Source organism: Trachurus trachurus, assembly GCF_905171665.1.
Source record: "Trachurus trachurus genome assembly, chromosome: 8".
NCBI lineage: Eukaryota > Metazoa > Chordata > Actinopteri > Carangiformes > Carangidae > Trachurus > Trachurus trachurus.
In genome coordinates, this window is record NC_139905.1 from 25,329,755 (window position 1) to 25,349,806 (window position 20,052).

Below are 20,052 nucleotides of genomic sequence, written 5' to 3' on the forward strand. Positions count from 1 at the left end.
TTCCTTCCTCTGTGGGTACTTTCATACCGACATGGTTCTGGCTCCGTTCTGGACCATGAACCATAGTGCTTTTTGGTGAACCAGCCCACGTTCACACCAGTATTAGTTGAACCAATACTGGGCGTATGTTACTTAAAAAAAATTTTTTTTGCTTTATTTCTGTCTCTGTAATCATTCTTCAGTTTTTAAGTTTACTAATTTACTAAGTTTACTAATTTTTCTCCAGGCTGTAGTCACTGCCTTCTCCTTCTTCCTGTTCATCTTCACAGGCTAGAATAAGACATGCCCACTGATGATGTCATGGTTCCCAGGAAAGAACCAACTATTTCTTGGTTCCCTTGAGCAACTTTTCAGGTTGCCAACCTGTTATTTTTTCGGTCTGAGCACACCGGCTGGTTAAACATTTGGTTCGGGAACCGGAACCGACACGGAGTCCTGCCGGTGTGAAACCAGGAAAACTGACCTGATGCGTTGATCAGCCCAAGTTTCTTGTTTTTCTTGTGCCTTGTTTTTTTTTAAGTATATTTTTTTGGCGTGTTTGCTGTTTTTATTTGATAGCACACAGTATAGATAGACAGGAAAGGGGGAGGCAGAGAGAGGGGAATGACATGCAGGAAAGGTCTGCCCGACACGGGATTCGAACCGGGGACGCCTGCGTTGAGGACTGTAGCCTCTACATGGGGCGGCCGCCTTAACCACTGCGCCACGCACCGCCCCGTTTCTTGTGCCTTGTTTATTAAGATCCCCATTCATTAGCATCTGCTGTTCTTCCTGGGGTCCAAACAGATTACACCATGACAATAAAAGAGCACACGTTTAGACAACACACACACTGACTTTAAACAATGTATGCATATTTTAAAAGTCATCGTCTCCGTTCAATTAAGAGCACAGCAGTGTATCAGCTCTTTCCTTCCTTTGTACCACGTGGGAGGTTGTGTACTGAAATTAGAAACACATCCAGACAGTGACCCAGTCGTTGTACCAAGATTTAAAACGTAGTTTCTTTTAACTTATTCTAGCCACACGGGCCTATAAGTGCACCTCTAAACGCAGCCGAGCCGTGCAGTTGCCTGTGTGTGGTCAGTGCTGCTCCTCGCTCCTGTCAGGGTTAGATGCGAACGGTTCTGTTGCGGTTCTTGTGTGTTTTGTGCTGTGTTTGTGTGTGTGTGTGTTTGAGCTCTCTACTCTGCCTTTGATTCTGTCTGCCCTGCCAAGCTGAAATGGCTTCCTGTGGCTCCGAGCCACCCAGCTGGAAAAGCAGCTTGGAGGGAAGGGTCCGAGTATGACCTGTGTGTGTTTGATGTCCTCTCTCACCTCCGACCCAGATCACTGTTGATTGGCTAAGAGAGAGACTGAGAGACGTCTGTGTGTGGACATTGAGTATGAAATAAATGTAATGAAACCATCTAAATGGTCAGGCAGGTTGGATATGAGGCCGTCGCTGCTTCCTGAGAAAAAGAAGGAGCTGGTTCTCAGGCTCGGGGTTACTCTCTGTGGCACAGACACAATTAGGCTGAAACTGTCTGACTGCTCTAGACAACACAATGCATCACCACTGGCTTAAAGAACAGTTAAAGGACATTTCTAAAAACTGCACTTGTTCTCTGTAGGGAACCCAGCCCAGCCCACAGAACAGCTCCTCATTAATACCTAACAAACAGTCAGTGATGGCGTGGTTTGCTGCTTCCAGTTTGGTACTAGAGAAACTTTAAAGGGATACATTACTATGATATTACTATAATATTTTACATATTTGACTTATATTGGAACATCGAGACAATAATAAAATACTGACTTAAGACAGCTTGGACATTACGCTGAAACATTTAGATGATGGAAGCATGGAGCAACTTTCCCAAACTCAGGATGTTAAGTCGTTTGGTGTAAGGCTGAGAACTTTTAGATAAAAGGATGCAAGGTGTCCATTGGCTTTTGTGTGTTTTGGGGTTTTCAGAGAGACGTCAGGGAAGCTGAATATTCACCAGTTGAAAGTTAAAACCAGCAGCATAAAAAACTCTCTTCATCTTGTTTGTGTAGAGAAATACAGTTAAATGAACCGACTGATTCTTTGTTTAATAAAGAGAAATTCCCTCCCACATACAAATTATCCCCGACTCTGCTGGGTCTGATTGGCAGACAGCGCCGACCCCAACAGTTTAAGTGATTCAGATTTGCTGAGTGGAGGCTTTCCAGAGAGTGTGTCAATTCAATTGCCCGAAACCAGGCTGACTGGAATGATTTAAACAGTTGTTGATAGAAATAATTTAAGCAGGGAGGCATGCCTGTCACGCCAAGTCCAGTTTTAATGTGTTATCTTGAGTTAAATTGAATCTGCCTGTGAAGATAAATGGATTTTTTAAAAAGCAATAATTATCAATCCAACCTCCAACAAATGTCAGTTTAAAGCACCAGCTTTAATCGAACTCCTCTACCCAAATGTGCACTCCCTCAATATCATACCTTCAATTGCTATTGACACTGTGTATATGAACATATTCATTGCTTTATTTGACAGACATTCAAACTCCCAACGCAAGTGGCAGGTAGCAGAGGCTCCTGTGGGTCTCTGTTGACGTGTGCAGTCATTTCATCCTCATCTGTGTCACCACAGTCATCAGCGACAGCCGCAGAAGCAGGAGGGTAATAATAAACCTCATCAGCTCAGGAGGCCGACCTGCCTTCATTAGAATTAATTTCCCTCAGCCTCTCCTGCTGCTCTCTTAAAGGTGGGATAAATCTTCTTAAGAGACGTCTCGCAAAGTCATATTCACCAGCAAACTCTGTCCTTAGTTTCTAGAATAATGACGTTTAAACAGTCTGTGTTTGATACCCTGCACCGTGTCCATGTATCACTGTGTACACTGGAACTCAAAAAATGTTTGTTACTGTATATCCTTTGTTTCGATGGAGAATCCTGTTGCATTAAATCTCAAACACTGACATTTCAGTCTGATTGGTTCATATTAAAATTGAAACATCCATCCATCAGCTGTACTGTTTGTCCTTTGAGGGTCGCAGGGGGGCTGGAGCCAATCTCAGCTGATACTGGGCGAGGGCGAGTCACTAATTAACCTCCATGTCTTTGTGTATGTGGGTGGAAACCAGTGGAGACACAAGGTGAAGAATCTTCTCCACACAGAATGATCCCAGCTGCTGGGAGGTCAAAGTGCTAACCACTGGACCACCGTGCCGCTCCAAATGAACACAGATCTGATATCTTCTTTAATGTCATCAGTAAATTAGTCGGGTTCCTCTTTGATCTCACAGGGCCTGGGTCTGGGCCACGGGTCGTAAAATGCTCAGGTCTTGTTGAAAGGAAGTATATTTTTGGTAACATTAACCACATGGTCAATGTCTCTACTTCCAGTTTCACAGTCAAGGTCTGTGGCTGCCTTCACATTAAAATGAGATTACTGTGAAGCAGGAAGTGGCATTATCAGACAGTGGTTGCTTCACCTCTGTTACCTCAACAGATGAGCAGTGCAGAACAGAGAAGTCAGTCAGTCAGTCGGTACCTGTGAGCTATTTAGAGCCTTGAGTCAGTTTCTTGGTAAGAAACAGCTTGACGTGTAAACTCACCACAGAAACTAACCACAGAGAGCACATCATTTTCTCAGTCAGTGTCCTTTATTCATGACTCACTCTGAAGTCAGACTATTTGGGTAGTTACCAAAGGGCTTATGGTTAAGTCGATGTCATGTTTAGTATTACTCACAATGCTCATGTTCTGCTTTTTTAAAAAGTGACGTGTTTCTACCAAATCAAAACCAAATGATAAGCATTGCCTCTTTTTGTCACTCTGTGCTCTTTAGTTTCTTCTAACTCCTTCATTTCCATCTGCTGATGATGAAACTTTAAATTTGAGTCCTGTGCTCTCATCATGAGGTTCTCACGCTCAACTCTGCCTCCACAGTTGCTTTGTCATCCAGCCTATACTTAAAAATCATAGTCAACATCAAAATGGGTTCACTTTGGTGAGCCTCAGGCTCCTCAAAACACCCACTAATGACTATGACCATAAACTGTCATGGACTTTGATATAGACTTGATATTGTTCCTGTCGACAATGGAGGGAATGTTACAAAAAAGAACCCTAAACAAAGTTTGAGAGGCTGACAGCTGCAGCAGCTGTTACTGCAACAAAACAGGACTGTGTCAAATATGGAAGGGACGTGCAGTGTTAGGAGTTAAACATATTTACTAAACATGTTTAAATTGTTCATGGTCAGCAAGTTTCTTTCCATACAGTTGAAGCTGTTATCATTAGCTATGCAGGTATGTGGATGTAAACCAAAAAAAATGGACCCGATGATTGTGTAGATGATGGCAACCCATCCAGTTCCTGAGACATTTCAGTCTTGACTGAATTTGTGGAGGACTTACCGACAGTGCCATTCGCAGAGCCATGCATCAGCACAGCTAAAAACTGCACAGTAATGATGTGTTTAGCCTACAATTAAAGGGGCAGTTCACATATTAAGAGTTTGACGGAGACAGCTCTAGGACTGTGGAAACGTGAGTGTGTTTACATGGACCTGAGTATCCTGGTTATTATCGGAATTTTTGAGTATCCCGTTTTTGTGTTTGTGCATGTTAATATCATATCCCCATTTCAGAAACCAGGATATGCCCGTATCCCGGTTTTGAGAAACCTGGTTTAGCTACCTGGAGAACTCTGAGAGAAAACAGGATACTGTGGCATGTGTACGACTTATCCCTGTTTCTGGTAGCTGCAAAAATCTACACAAACACGGGCAATGAAAAAACACAGGTCTTACACAGTCGATGAAAAGATATCCTACTCATCCGAAAGTTTTCCCTTCACTTGGAGTGCGTAAACTCCATTAACACGATCCTGTCCCAACATTCACAGCTGCGTATTTTCATCCACCTCGCCCTCGTCCTATGCAGTGGTAGACAGACAGGCAAACAGGGGTCAGAGGTGAGGATATGTACTGTATATTTGTTGTGGCTCTCTTCTTCCATTGCTAGATCTAAGAAGAATGAGCCATAAATTGCGACACAATTTTAGCGTTTAACTGCGCCAAACCTGCAAGAAGTCAAAGTAGTCTCATTTTTACAGATTTCAAAATTGCCACGGTTTGTGTTGTAAAAAATAAACATCACAAATAAGATGTAGTGATCAGAAACTGGGATACTGTTATTTATCATGTAAACAGGGATATGAATAACCAGGTTTTTCTGTGTGCATGTGAACACAGTATCCCAAATATGATCATATCCAGGATATGGCTCAAAACCGAGATACTCAAGTCCATGTAAACGCACTCCATTTCACGGGCGACCCACAGTGTGACCCACAGTGGCCTCAGCTTTTCAACAGCTCACCTTTGCTCTGTAAACAAACTTGACTTTGTGACACTGTATTGATCTCTTTGACAGAAATTCATTATGTTGTTTGTACCTTGGCGCAGGGAGGTCAGAGCATCGAACAGGATCCATGGAGCCAGTACAAGGCTGTGCTTTGTGCCATCGGAGTGACTTTCTGGCTCTCAGTGAATCACTGTGCTGGCGAGAGATAGAAATGTAACTCCGATAATACTTTTCAGTTATGGAAACACAATCATCATAATATGCATTACGCATCTATCTATCTTCACACCCGGTTCAAAGAGAACAGGTGGTCGTCTGTTTAACATTCCTGATCTTACTGGTAGCAGATGTGCTACAGAGGCAGTTCACCCTTCAAACTGTCCATGGACTGAAGTCTGGGCACTTAGCATGTTCATGCAGCTGCACCCCGCCTGGAGTAATTGCTCATGGGGAATAATGGGCAGAAGGGTCAGGGAGAAAAGCTTCGAGGATCATTATTATTGGGTCTATTTATAGAGAGGTGTGCACACAACTGGAGACAAGACAGTGTTGTGGGAGACTGTCCATTATTTATCAATGCTCTGTGTGTCAGTTGTGTGTACTACTTTGACTTCCTCAGTCACTCACTGGCTGAACACCACTCTCTTTCCTATCACTCTCTCTCCATCTGTCTATGTGGGTAAACAGGCATGTGCAGTGTCTTTACTCCTGCTCCATATCACTCTCTCTCTCTCTCTCTCTCTCCCTCCCTCCTTCTCTCTCCTCCTGCATCTCTCCGTTACAGTCACCACAGGGTTTAGGTGCTGTTGGGTCTTGTTCTCAATCACCCCGCTATAGTGCTTTCTCCAGCAGAAGCACATGTCCATCCTTGTGTGTTTCCACGGCTTGTTTAAATTATTCACATCAGGACCATTACTGGGAGCACTCGTCCCCCCCGCTACGATCTACCTCCCCCATCCCTGAAAAATCCATCAGGACGAGACAGGTGGTCTGTGAGGATTGGGATGGGGGGCACATTTCCTGGATTTTCACCACAGTGGAGCGAGAGTGCCCGAGTTCCTTTTGCAGTGGGTCTACTCGCAGAGATGAATCACTCCCAGCAACATTTTTTTGGGTGAATTATTGAAAGCCTCCCCAAAGGGACAGAGTGCACCGTTAATCTGTGCGATTTCAGGCTTTCATGCTGAAGTACAGATGACCAGGAGTTAACAGACTTGGATTTAGTGAGCGAGCGAGCTGCTCATCTGTGAGTCTGCATCCTCGCTGCTGAGAAGGATAATGAGTGAATGCGGCGCTGTTTCCATGGCTGCCAAAACTCTTTTCAATATATTGATCTCGGCGTGGGAAAGTCCTCCGAGCTAATAAAAGTCATTCACATTCACAGAATCAGCATTTGTCGCAACTTTTATTTTTGTCAGCATTGACCTAATGTTAATATTCATTTTCATATTTTCAAGATAAAAAAAAATCATCCTTGTCCTTTAAAGGGATACTTCACCCAAAATCAATAATTCACCAATTCTCTACTCACCGTCATGCCAAGAAAGGGTTGGGGAACTTTCAGAGTCATCAAAACACTTTTGGAGTTCCAGGGGGGGTCCATATAATGGCAGCGGATAGTGCTCACTTTTGAATCGTACAAAACACACTCTATGAAACATCCAAATACGTCCATACTGCTCGTCCGTACTGACCCAAGTGTCCTGAAGCCGCCATATGAAAAAGTTGTTTGGAAAAAAATTATTTGATCTCTGTTTTTAGCCTTGTTGTAGTTTTAGCTCCCAGTGGCTCTGTTGATGTTTGTGCGCATGCAGGAGATTTTCTGCGAGATGTTCGTTGGTAAACCATTGGATGTATGATGTAAACACGGAAGACCATCTCATAGCAATACCATGCATCTTACGCAGCCACTGGGAGCTAATACTACAGTACAACAAGGCTAAAAACAGAGATCAAATACATTTTTTCCTAACAACTTTTTCATGTGGCGGCTTCAGGACACTTGGGTCAGTACGGACGAGCAGTATGGAGGTATTTGGATGATTCACAGTGTGTGTTTTGGACGATTCAAAAGTGAGTGCAATCCGCTGCCATTATATTAAAATCTGTTGCCAGCCAGACCCCCCCCTGGAACTCCAAAAGTGTTTTGATGACTCTGAAAGTTCTCCAAACCCTTCCTTGGCATGACGGTGAGAAGAAAATTGGTGAATTATCGATTTTGGGTGAAGTATCCCTTTAAGTAAAAATCTTTATCATCAGTCAGATGATAAATGTTCTCACTGATGATCAGTGAGAATATTTATTTAGAAACTACAAAACCAAAATGTCAGTATATTTCACAGTGGTCTCTCCATTAAAACAGCCTCATATCAGCTTATGTCCCCTGTTGTTTGTAGGAAATGACCCTCTTCAGGCAGCTGTCTGATTTTCAGCAGCCAGCTGCACAACAATGTGCTTATCACGGTCCGCCCTCTCCATCACTCTGGCTCCCTCTCTCTCTCTCTCCGCCTCTCTCTCTCTCTCTTCCTCTCAGTCAGCTCAAAAATCACAGTCGGTGAACTCTGGCCTCCTGCTGACAGTGCTGAGCCAGCGGCCGGGCTCCGGCCCACCACTCACTTGCATGCTGTATCTTTGTCATTTATCTAAATCCCAGAAATCAATTACAGCACGCTAAGGTGCCAGGGTGAAGGATTTGAGTTTTAATTTTCTCCGTGCTCCTCGGGCACTGGCACACGCCCCTCTCCTGGCACTGGGGCTTATGGATTAAGCGGAGGTAGACAGTTCTCTGGCTTGACATATCTTGGGTATTAGCATTTGCACATTTTTGTGTTTATATTTGTCCATGTTACCTTTTCAGATGAGTAGACCCTGGTCTTAGTCCCATTTCATTGTGAGCTCAGGCTTTATCTTCAGTCCTAAAAAAAAACAACTTTCTTGTGTTCTTAATATTTCAATGTGCTAGAAAGCAGTTGTGAGGAGCATCATCATAGCAAACTTCCAGCTGAAGAAAACTGTGTTGTTACATGTACTGTAGGCTGTAACAACCATTGCAGTGTGGAAGCTAACCTCTGTCGAGCCTGCAGTCATTTACCGTCATTAACCTAAAGTGGAGGAAGCTGTTAGACTGAAGGTTAAAAACATTTGTTCCTCTAATCAGATCTTTTGGACTGACTAACCATACTGTTATTTGAAAGTGATCAGATTGGATTCATGTGTCCAGATATTACCAACCGATCCATATGGGTTGGCGTGGTAACAATATAGTTTTAGCTTAGGTACTGGAAGAATGAGAAATGGAGCTTGATCATTTCACTTTTGTTCACAATTGTGCTGTGAAAAGTTATGGTGATGCAGAGCTATCTCTGTGGATGTGCTACTGACAACAACTTCATATAGTGCTATAGATGACTAAATAGTTGCTAATTGTGACATTTTATTCATGGCAGGTGAGGAGGATGTGGTGTATTAAGGACAGAGACCCACTTGTCGACATTGTCTGTTGCAAGTTACGGCACTTTGAGATCTAATTTGAGCAGCTAGAGTGCCCAGACTGACACACATCTAAATCACCATTTCCTAGAATAAATTTGGACTGGGGGAAAAAAAATCACACTAGATTTTTAGTTCTTGTCTGGTTAGAAACCACCATGCAGTAGTAAACATGTAGTCATATAGACCGGCTGCTGATGCACTGATTGGACAGTTTTCTGTCATCCTGCATCATCAGCACTCCCATACAGTAGGTGAATCAAAGTCTGGTGCCTGAGTGCAGTTTGTGCATCAGTTTAAATCAGTGTTATGTAGATGTTATGTCGTCTGGCAGCACAAAGAGCTGATAAGGAAAGGACTGATTATGGACGTTAATAGTAAAATTGGACAGTAAATCAACTTGATGGTATGAGTAAGGACAAACAAGTAGAGACAGGTTGTCAGAGAGATGTCTTGTAGAGCAATAATCAGAGGATCACTGTCAGACCTTTTAATGGGCTCGATGAAGCGCAGAGCACAACAAGCACATCAGAGCACAGTTTTAACTGCTTTTGACTGTCTGATTAATCGGGGGAAGTCTGCATGTTACCGTGGTTACCAAATAATTTACATGACCACAGCTTGCACAGATCAATGATAGTGAATAGTTTATGATCAGCAGGTGGATTTGAAATTATGATAAACTCACATATTTACAATCATAGAAATCCACTGGTTGGTTGGTTTGCTTTCAGACCCTCCTCTATTTGGAAGACCTGGACCACTTGTTCCAGAGATGGTTGAAAACTTTCACAGCAAACAAACCAGACTAAACATGAAAATGTACCAGAGTCTGTTTGAACCGAAGGTTAAGCATGGAAGTACCTCTATGTTTTGTAGCTCTTTAGTGTACTCCAACTGTTGTCACATATTTCAAACTACAGATGCTGCTGCACTAGAGACTCACTTTTACAGCCACCGAAGTTAAATCAGCTCCAGTCCCAGGAGGGAACCTGCTGCTAAAAGGTACTTCTGCCTATACTGATCCAAAAATATCCCTGGTAGGTAGGACCTGAGACAAAGTCCAAGTACACCTAAGGCAAAAAGGACCCACAGAAATACCCTAATGGAAAGTAACTGGCGTAAACAGAAGAAACCGCCGCTTCCAACAAGGTTGCAAATAGCTTTTCCAGAAACAACAAGCCAATCTACAGTAAGCTCCTCCAAGACAAACCAAATCAGTCGCCACAATGTCTGCGACAGGAGGCAGCAGCACAGGCTAATTTACTCCAGACTCCTCTAAGCCCCCACATGTCACAAACAGGCAGCCAGTGATAGCACGTGATAATGAAGAGACACAATAACCAAGATATAGTGATGTTTAAGGGGAATGATAGAAGAGCAGATACACTTAATAGTTACTCTGTGTCAGTGTGTGTGTAGGTATTGGTAGGACCTGACTCCAAAAATAGCTATAGACCCCCCCTCCTTCTGTTACCTGCCTGTTTTGTTGCATTTTCATCAGTTAGAAGTTGACATATTTTTCTGACAGCCAATTTCAAAGATAGAATCTCAATTTCAGACCGGCACATGGCACCTCTTAAGATGTACCCCCGTTCTGCCGAGGTCGCTTAACAACCTGTTAAACAATTTCTGAGACCAGCAGCAGTTACTCTGTGGGGACCGCTATCTGGCCACCATCAGTCAGATGAGTGGGGCCTTATCAGAGCCACATGTCAGCGGGCATGTAACCCGTCCCACTTTCTCACTGTGCTTAAATGTCCACATCGTCAACAGCTACTGTTAACACACAGCTGACGCCTTTCGGTCTATTGACACAGCAGAGCCTGGCAGGGATTTCTGAGAAGTGATAAGAGCGACTGTGTCTGCACTTGGTGGCCTGAACGTTGCTTTGTTATCTCTACATAAAGATAGCAGAGGAATCCATTACCAAGTATGTGGTGGAAAAGAGGAGTAGGAGAGTCTGAGGGGTTGCATGGCATTACCCTCTTTCACATAATTCCTAGCCTTAGCTTTCATTTGTTACGTGACCCAGTAACAAGCAGATCACCTGAGCTGAATCTCCCCCTCTGTGACAGGCGCTGGCGTGACATTTCGTGGGAGTAATTGAAAAGCAAGCGAAAATCCATGCAAAGAGGAAAGTGTGAGAGAGCACAGAGGAGGAGGTTTGTCATTGTATGTGTCTGTTGAAGCACAGAGCAGCAGGAAGGTCAGGTTTCAGTCTTGTGCTGCGTCTTTGCAGGGCTCACATGCTTTTAAAAGAATAGAAATGTTGCTGAACTTTAAGGACTCTCCTGTCTTCTCTGTCTGTGTCCGTCTCGCACTGGTTTCTCAGACACAAACACACGGCGCCCCGCTCCCCTCTCCCCTCTTTAGCAATTCTAAGCCTCCTTTCAACTCCGTTTGTGAGCGGAGGTCATGGTCGAGCTGCCAGCCTGGGAACGGTGGCAGCCAGTACGGGACCAGGAGCTGGAAATCAGAGGAATAGTAAACAGAGAGAGAGAGAGGAAAGAGAGAGCATGTGTCAACAGAGGGGGCTTGGAAACGTGCATTTCCGTTTGGCCTGACCAGCCTTGTGTAAAAAGCACAGTTGAAATGATATGATGACTTAATGCATTTTCAAGTACCTGACTTTTACACCAGGCTATTGTGGGATAGATAGCGTGCGAGCAGAGAAATGCTAACAAGGTGCTTGTATGCAGCATTATGGCCTTTTAAGCAGAACCACTTGAAGAATGTTTTCCAGGACATTTTCCTGGCTGCTAAGGTGTGAAATGGAGCTGATAGTGTACAGAGATATCCAAACATTATGACTGCTTATTATAACTTTTCGCAGTTTTATTTATTTTTTTGTCCTCTGCACTTTTCACTGTGGCATTTTGGGAGGTGGACTCAATTTTTTTTGCTGCTGAGCGTTAGATGAGAAGATTGGTGCCACTCACAAGCATGCACAAAATACACACAAAGAAATGACAGCTCACTGTTTAAAGGGATAGTTCAACATTTTGACAAATTGGCCCATTGTCATTTCCGTATAGTTTTAGGCGTAGGTTTGTTACTTTTAACTGGACCATACGGGACCTGTAACACAGTGACAGCGCCGCGGAGAGTGACGTCACGGACAGTCAAAACCGATCTGAGTGTTTGGACCTGTTCAGACTGAGACGCATCTGTCCAAATGCGATCTGAAACTACCTCCTGGAGGTGGTTTCGATCCGTTTTGCAAAAATTGGATTTCATGTGATTTGGGACTGTTCAGACTTCAAAAGAGTCATCCGCTTCCAATCTGGATGGGCTAAAAATCGGATTTTTGCTGGCAGTCGGAACGCAGCCTTAGTTTGATGAGGGAAACCAAGAAATCCCATTAGCCTCCGTAGCGTCGCTCTAAGCAGCTCACGGTTCTGCTCTGCCGTTCTAAAAATAGCTTGCACCGACAATTAAATATCAATTTCCTTCTTGTTACTTTTCTTTTATGCAACTACCCTGTTGTCGGCGACAGGAGTGACGGCGACGGCGCGCTCCCAGCTCTGGGGTGCTGGAGTTTCCCGTCTCTGTGGCCACACACACAAACACACACACACCAGTCTCCGGTACACGTACACGTACACACGTACACACACACACACCAGGCGGGCTGAGGTTGAAACTAGCGGGGTAGTGCAGCTGCAGCACGGGGCAGATCACTGTGCTGCAGCGAGAGTAGCCGCCGCGTCCGCGAGGCATCGCCTGTCACATACGGCGTAGCCTCCGCTCCGACGTCGTTGCTACAGCAACCTGTCAGATGGGTCAATAATGTGGCCCAGTCTGAACAGAGCCAAATACGATTTGGACACTTGCTAAAAACAGATATGAGATATGAGAAGGAATCAGATTTGAATCAGATTTGCCTGCAGTCTGAACGCAGCCTAATCAAACTCATCAAATACACAATCCAACAACTCCAAAACGCTTCGTTTTCGAGGTAAATGCAGAGACTGCTTGACGAAAAACTGCCTCCAACAGGAACGCGCATCAGCGGTTTTGCATGAATTTGCCTCGAAAACACATGTTGGAGTTGTTGGATTGGGTATTTGATGAGTTTGATGAGGGAAACCAAGAAATCCCATGAGCCTCCATAGCGTAGCTTTGAGCAGCTCGCGGCTCAGCTCCGCCAAATAGCTTGCACCGACAATTAAAGGTAATGAACCTAAAACTATAGGGATTATGGCAGTGGGCCAGTTTGCCAAAATGTTGAACTATCCCTTTAACAGGGGTTCATGATGTCAGAGCTGGCGTCATGTCATCATGAGGTGCACCTCATCACCTTTTCCTGTTTCTGTGTCTGTCCACGGGGGTGTCTCCACCTCCCAGCAGCAGGTTTGAGTCTCTTCACTCCAAAAAGAGAAGTGAACAATGTCACAGATTGTGTTTGGTCCTTTCTCACAGTGTTCAACGAAATAAATATTGAAGCCTTTTTTTTCAAAAGCCACATGTCCTCTGAACATTTTTGAACTTTTCCTAAGACCCGTCTGTATCTCAGCAACGAGCTCTCGCAAGATCTGGCAACACAGAGAACCTCTCTTTGTCCGTCCCACTCTGGTCTCACTGCTCCTGTGCTGCCAACCAACCAGATGAAGTTTAGATGGACTTTTATACATCAAACCAATAATAAAAAGTTAAAACTCAAATAAAAGTTGCGCTTCTTTGCCCACTCATACAAGTGTTGTTGTTATAAATTAACTGATTTTGCAGGGAAACAAGAGAACATTATTAGATTGATATAATCTTAGATCGATATAATCTCTAATTTAATCTGAGTTGATCAGATATAAAGATATCAGATAAAAGTGAGAAGTAAAGTGTTGTATTGTTTCATGTTGTTCTTTTGTTTCACAATAGTGACAAAGAGACAGAAGTGTGTCTTACCAGTGCTGCTGCTTTATGTTACAGACTGTGAAGCTAAACTAACCAGCTGCAGATGCCTCCTTACCGACAACTGATGACTAACCAGTCTATTTTATGGCATCTTTTCTCAAGTCAGACAGAACATAAGCTCAAAACTCATGCATCATTATTAGCATGGTTTTTTTTTTTATGTTACACTGCTATATTCAGACCTCAAAGACAATGTAAAACGGATGCAGAAGGTTATTCACTCAGTACGGTGTCATTAATGCACAGCAGTGGTTGAGATACTCCCCGTGTGTGCCATCCCACACATTTTGTTTTGACCTTGCTCGTCTTTCTGTGATCAGATTCTGTTTTTTTTTTGTTTTTTTTATCTTTTCCCTTCCTCTCCTTTTATCCTCATCCAAGGCCAGCTTCCTCTCTGCTGTAGGTGAGTAGATGAAAGAATAAAGACAGAGGTTTCCCATGGGGTTATGTTTAGGTCAGTGCTTTCCAGCGCATTATTACAATATCGCTTTATTACCAAAGGAAAGCAAAAATGTGCTGAAGCTGCTTTCCATGAGAGACTCTGTTATGCAAACATATTGTTGCACTGCTACAGTTTTAAGTTCAGTGTGGTGTCTGTGGACGAGCCGAGTGATGGATGGTGGATCTCTGAAGACTGTGACAATGTGACAGCTCTGTGTTAATGGGTGGCCCTCTCTGTGCTGCAGGGCCCCGCCGGAGCTGAAGAGGCGTTGTCTCCAGACCCGTCCCAGTCCCAGCAGCCCCGAGTCCAGCACAGCTTTGTCCAGGAACACTTCCAGGCCCAGTACAAGTGAGTCTCCATCCTTAATACACCACACTCTCACCTGCCATGAATAAAGTGTCACAATTAGCAACAACTTATAGCGGTGAGGCTCTAAGTGGCGCCACACACGAAGACGCTGTCGGCAGCAGATTCACAGAGATAGGTCCACATCAGACTGTCCGCCCACGCTCCTGTGGTATTTAGGCTTCATTGTTAAGATCAGAGTGTAATTGCTATATACAGCAGATGTAATGGGCATGTCATTGTTTCTTTTAAACCGAGGTCCTCAGAGACACAGGTGCCAGGTTAGAGGAACAGTAAATCTTTGCCGGTCGGTAATTACCAAGCCGACAAAAGCAGTAATACTGAAAAGGTCTGAGAAAAATCCACCGAGGTGACCTAACCTCTGTGCCTCATAGGGAAATAGAAATCCCTTCCGCATAAGTACTTATTTGGAGTGCTTACCTTTTGTGCTGGGTGAAATAATTGAAGTTGTTAGCTGTGCCAACGCTGAAGTATCTCCACTGTTGTAATACCTTGTGAATTTACCCTTTTTTTTCCCACACTGAAGTGGTCACTGCCGGGACTTTGTGGGGATATACAAAAAACTGCTTTTCACCTCACTGAATTATTAACATTTCTCATGCAGCTGGACGTCCTGATGACTCCCATCAGTCATTCAATCTCACATAAAGAGGCAGTTAATTGGTCTGCAGGGAGAGGAGCATCATTCAGAGGTTGAGACAATTTTCCAAACTCGTCTGTGTGGTATTTCATTTGGACAGTGGTTCTGAAATCTCAAGACTTTTGCTTTTACATATTTTATCACAGACATGTATCTGTAGGTAAAATTGTAGCAAAAACGAATTGTTTTCCCTTTTTGTTGGAACACAGGATGCTGCTAAAGGAAGCCTGAAGCTCCTCAGACCGCACTTTGAGAAGCACCAACCAACCAATTACCTCTGATACACTGTGACCTCATAAAACATTTTTGTGGCAATAATAATATAATAACAATTGGACACAGTTTTTACAGGATTGACTTTTTTCCATTTTTGTGAAAAAGCATTGCAATCGGAGTGTGAAGAGGATTTGAAACAATTTTGTAATCAATGGTCCAGAACAGGATCTCCAACCCTACCTTTAACTCAAATATCCATAGGAATAATAAGAATGAGGTGATCACATTTTATAGCCACAAGTCAAAGTTTTCTGCAAAGCAGCTGGTTGGCTGAAGCATACAACAGCCAGGTTATTCTAGTTATGTATCTTGCTTTGCTCTTATCCAGTGGGTTTAGAATTCTGTGTCCAGTCCCTCTTGGGTTGGATCGTACCATCAGCTATACGTTGCAATTTACACTATCATCAGTCTCAGGTTCCAGTCTCTGATTTCTTCACTTCTCCCAATTAGCTGTAGCTTCTGCTGCAAATCCTCGGTACTCCATCGATAAAACTTTGACCCAACTGACCCTCTTATATCCATCACCAAAATCTGATCGATGTTTAATTAATAAACGTATTTTAAAATACTGTTTGTCCCTCCAGACTAAACTACAACATCTTGTTTGTCTGTACCTTCTTCCATCTGCCAATTCCTCTGAAAATTGTCAGCTCCGTGTGACTGCCAGTAATACATCTGTCAGAGCGCATCTCTTAATTGCTACCCTCGCTGTCAAATGTTTCAGCTGTGAGACCTTGGGTGTGTCTAGACAGGAAGCTGCAGTCTTAACAGCCTGGCAGGCAAAATTTGTTCCCCTCTCCCACTCAATATCGTGCTACCAAGAAGAGACACTGTATGAGATGGTACCGAGGGGATATATACAGTATGAGCTGGTTGGCTACGTGCAAACCGTACAAAGGAACTCCACCATACAGTAAGTTGACAGTCTGAGTCTATTTTAACAGTGATAAAACCACAGACCACATGCATCACCAGGGCGTGAGGTTTTAAATGAAGATAAATGCTCCGTTGTCACGGCTGGAATTGGTCTTTGAGCAAATATCTCCCCCCTTTCCTCTCAGTCCCGAGGCCTCTCACTGCCTGTGCAACACTTCACAATGCAATGTCCGATGTGATCCAGCATCCAGAGTTGACAGAGCGGAGAATTATCCTTGTAATAGCCTGGTTTGTCACTGTGCAATCAGCACGGCCATTATACACGTTCAGACAAGTGAAATCGGCGTCCGGGCAACACGAGCGGCGAGTTACTCCAGCACAGCTTATGTTGTCTGCCATCATGCGCTGGAGCTGATCAAAAAGATGTGATAAACTAACAAAACAAAACACAACACAGCTCTTACCTCTGTTTCACAAGATATAAATCAATTCTGAGATGATTTACAAATCTGTCCCCCCCCCCTCCCCTCCCTCTGATTAAATAAGTAAATCATAAATCAGATCAAAGTCTGTGATACGCGGGTGAGGCATGGGCTGCGGTCAGCGGACACTGCGATGAAAATGTCTGTCTGTCAAGCTTTGTTCATTACAGTGAAGGCCGGTGACGGGCAGCCGAGCGTCTCAAATTACAACAGTGGTGCGGTTTCAGCGGGAGCGCGGCTCGCCTCACTGTGACGCAACCCTCTCTCCGAGACGCCCTCATTTCTCAGCACGTGACCTTTGTTTTGATCGTATCTCCTGATGTGTTATGATTCACGCGGTAGGATCGAGTTACTGGTACTTTGGAGTTTACAGGCCCAGTAATGGATCCGTTTTATTGTGTGTATATTGCCATTTCAATTAGTGAATTATGAGGCACGCATTAAGCTTTATGCCTTTTTCGATTTCAGAGCATTAGCATGGTGAATAAACTACCTTTCATCCTCCAGTCGATGATAGCAGCCAGGCTGGGGGGAGAAGATAGCTGCCAATCTGTTTAATTTTAACCTGAGACTTTTTTTTTGTTTTTAATTGCCTCTGTAGGAAAGAGAATCAATTAGATAAAGATACCGAGGCGATGTGTCTCTCTGGGAAATTCAAAGCCCTCAGCAGTGTGTTATAGTGTAAAGCATCAAGAGCAGAGCCTCTTCAGCGTGGATGCATCCCAGACGAGGGAGGAGGGAGTTAACATACCTCTCAACCTCTGCACGCTTCCTCCATTAGAGCATCACCAGAATATCACCTCTTCCTTTGCTCCTTTTCTCTTTTTTAAGTGTTTTCGAGCAGCGCGGGGCACATCTATGTTTTAGTGGCGCCTGAGTGTGATTTGTATGCATGGAGTGCAGCTAGCCTCACTGTTTCCTGGCGAGAATAAGACATCCGTAGGGCAGCCATTCTACTCTGCCAAGTGGGAGAGATCCCCTAAGAGCCAGTGTCAGCTGGGCCTGCTTGAATAGAGCTTTATTCAGTCCCCCCCACCCCTTCCCCACTCTCCTCCCCCGTCCTCCCTCTTCTCAGGGTCTGTCAGGTGCCTTCATATAAGGAAAACACATTTCAACAGTTCATCTTTGACTTCATTTCCAGTTGAAGGACGCCGTGTGAAGGTCGTCAACCCTAACACACTTGGTGCAAGACGGTGGTCTGTGTATGTGCCGCATGATGCTCTCCATATTGCTACATTAGGGCTGTCATTGATGAAGTTATTTCAACTCACATATTTTAAAATACTATATATTTGAACACTAAATCCGAATAATAACAGCACTGCATTAAAATAAAATGGTGCCCCTGTTAATCCATTGATCTCTACTCTAGTCTTCAGTCATCATCTCATTAACTGTGTTGCATTGAGAGCAACAACTAGTGCTGTTTTCTTCCTGCTTTTATTAGACACAGCCAGTGTTATGTTTATACCTGAGCAGGCATGCTTCTTTTCAACAGCACCTGCACACTTACACAGAGTCATATCAAGGACCTGCAAAGTACAACTGCAGTCTTTTAATGTTCTCACTGAGAAGTGGCACTCTCACAAACAAGGGTGTCTTTCTCAAGAGCATCTTTTTTTATTCCCTACACAATCTTTTTGTTTACTTGTTCCCCTTTTACTCTAAATGTTTTTCTCCCAGTATGGCCTCCTGAGACCAGATGAAATGGGTTGTCACCTTTTAGATATAAGTCTGCAAAAACACCCACTGGTAACTGAGCTCAGAGCAGTTGTTTGTTAACATGGCTGATTAATATATGTAATAGTATCATTTAATTCAGTTAAACTGTTATTATTTTTGCCTTGTTTGGCCAAGTTTGTGTATGTCACAGTCGTCAGTGTCAGTGGGTACTAGTTTTTTATCCAGGGCTGCCATCTAAAAGTCAAAATAATCTAATTTCCTTGACCTCCTGACGTTTTCCATCAAGGTCGATGTGAAAGTAGTTTGGAGAGATGTGAGGGAGAATTCATACACACTCAGGAAAAAACAACCACTGAGAGAGACAATCCGACTGCACTTAAACTATTTTCAAACCTCATTTATAATACATGGATGATAAATATTCTTTTCTTAATGACAATGTCACAAAAGTGGATTGAACTGTTGAAATAAGAAAACATGAAGGGAACATACAGGAGGAAGGTGATCCACTGAAATAATAATAATAATCAAATAAAGAGACAGAACAAAGGAAGCTTCAGACTGAGTCATATTCATTAGTATAAAGTTTCCTGGCCAATCACACAATGATTTCCATAAATTGTGGATCGTGTCACAAGTATAAAACAGATGCCCTGTTGTTTCTACATGCATGCTGGGTCTGCTGGGGTGACACACAGTGGTGCTTTGCTCTGAAAGTTGCAAGGAATTGTGGGATGGCATCATCTCCTTTCCTTTCATAGAACAGATACGCTGAAGGAAATAAGACTGAAGCTCATTTCTTCATTTAGAGAATTGGACTTTCTCTCATCATACTTTCAGATCACTGTACTCAGTTAGGGACTTTCCTTTTCCGCTGCAGCTCATTACTTTGGTTAACTATTTTTAACTCATTAATTCTAGCTGACATGAACCATTTATCCACTACTGTTGGTTAGCTACTTTGACTTGAACTCGTTTTCATGCACTCTCAATCATGTGTTACAGACAGAAAAATGAATTGGATCATAATTTAAACTTTTTTTTTTAACATTTTGTTGAGCTGTCTACAATCTTTCCACGTACCACTCGTGTAATAATGATGATGATAAATCATTTTGATCTGTACTTTCAGTTGAAGTTTTCCACCCACTGGTGTTCCTGATCCATGTGATGAATGAGCTGAATAGAAAGCAACTAATATATCGACCATTTCAACATTCACTCAACTGTTATTGCTTCCGAACTTGTGTATATTATTATGATTTGATGATGCTTGTATTATTTTTTGTTTTTTTGTTTTATATATGTATGTATATTTTTTTCTTTCTTTCTTTCTTTCTTTCTTTCTTTCTTTCTTTCTTTCTTTCTTTCTTTCTTTCTTTCTTTCTTTCATTTAGACATTTAGACATGTTAAAAATAAAATTCATTCATTATGATTTGACATAAAGTATTATCATGGAAATCCTGACCTGATTAACTAGGAATATTGGACAAAAGATTTAATTTAGTTGCAGGACAGTTTACCGAATCATTTCCAGCCATCAGGC

At 43.1% G+C, this 20,052-nt stretch overlaps 1 protein-coding gene across 1 annotated transcript in view; it reads left to right on the plus strand.

Moving 5' to 3' along the window:
- The window catches only part of usp43b (ubiquitin specific peptidase 43b), a 75,585-nt gene that overhangs the window by 15,391 nt on the left and 40,142 nt on the right, over positions 1-20,052 (plus strand). Inside the window, exon 3 of the mRNA XM_083976413.1 lies at positions 14,427-14,530. Coding sequence (XP_083832539.1) covers positions 14,427-14,530 — 104 coding nt within the window. The remainder of the gene's footprint in view (positions 1-14,426; positions 14,531-20,052) is intronic.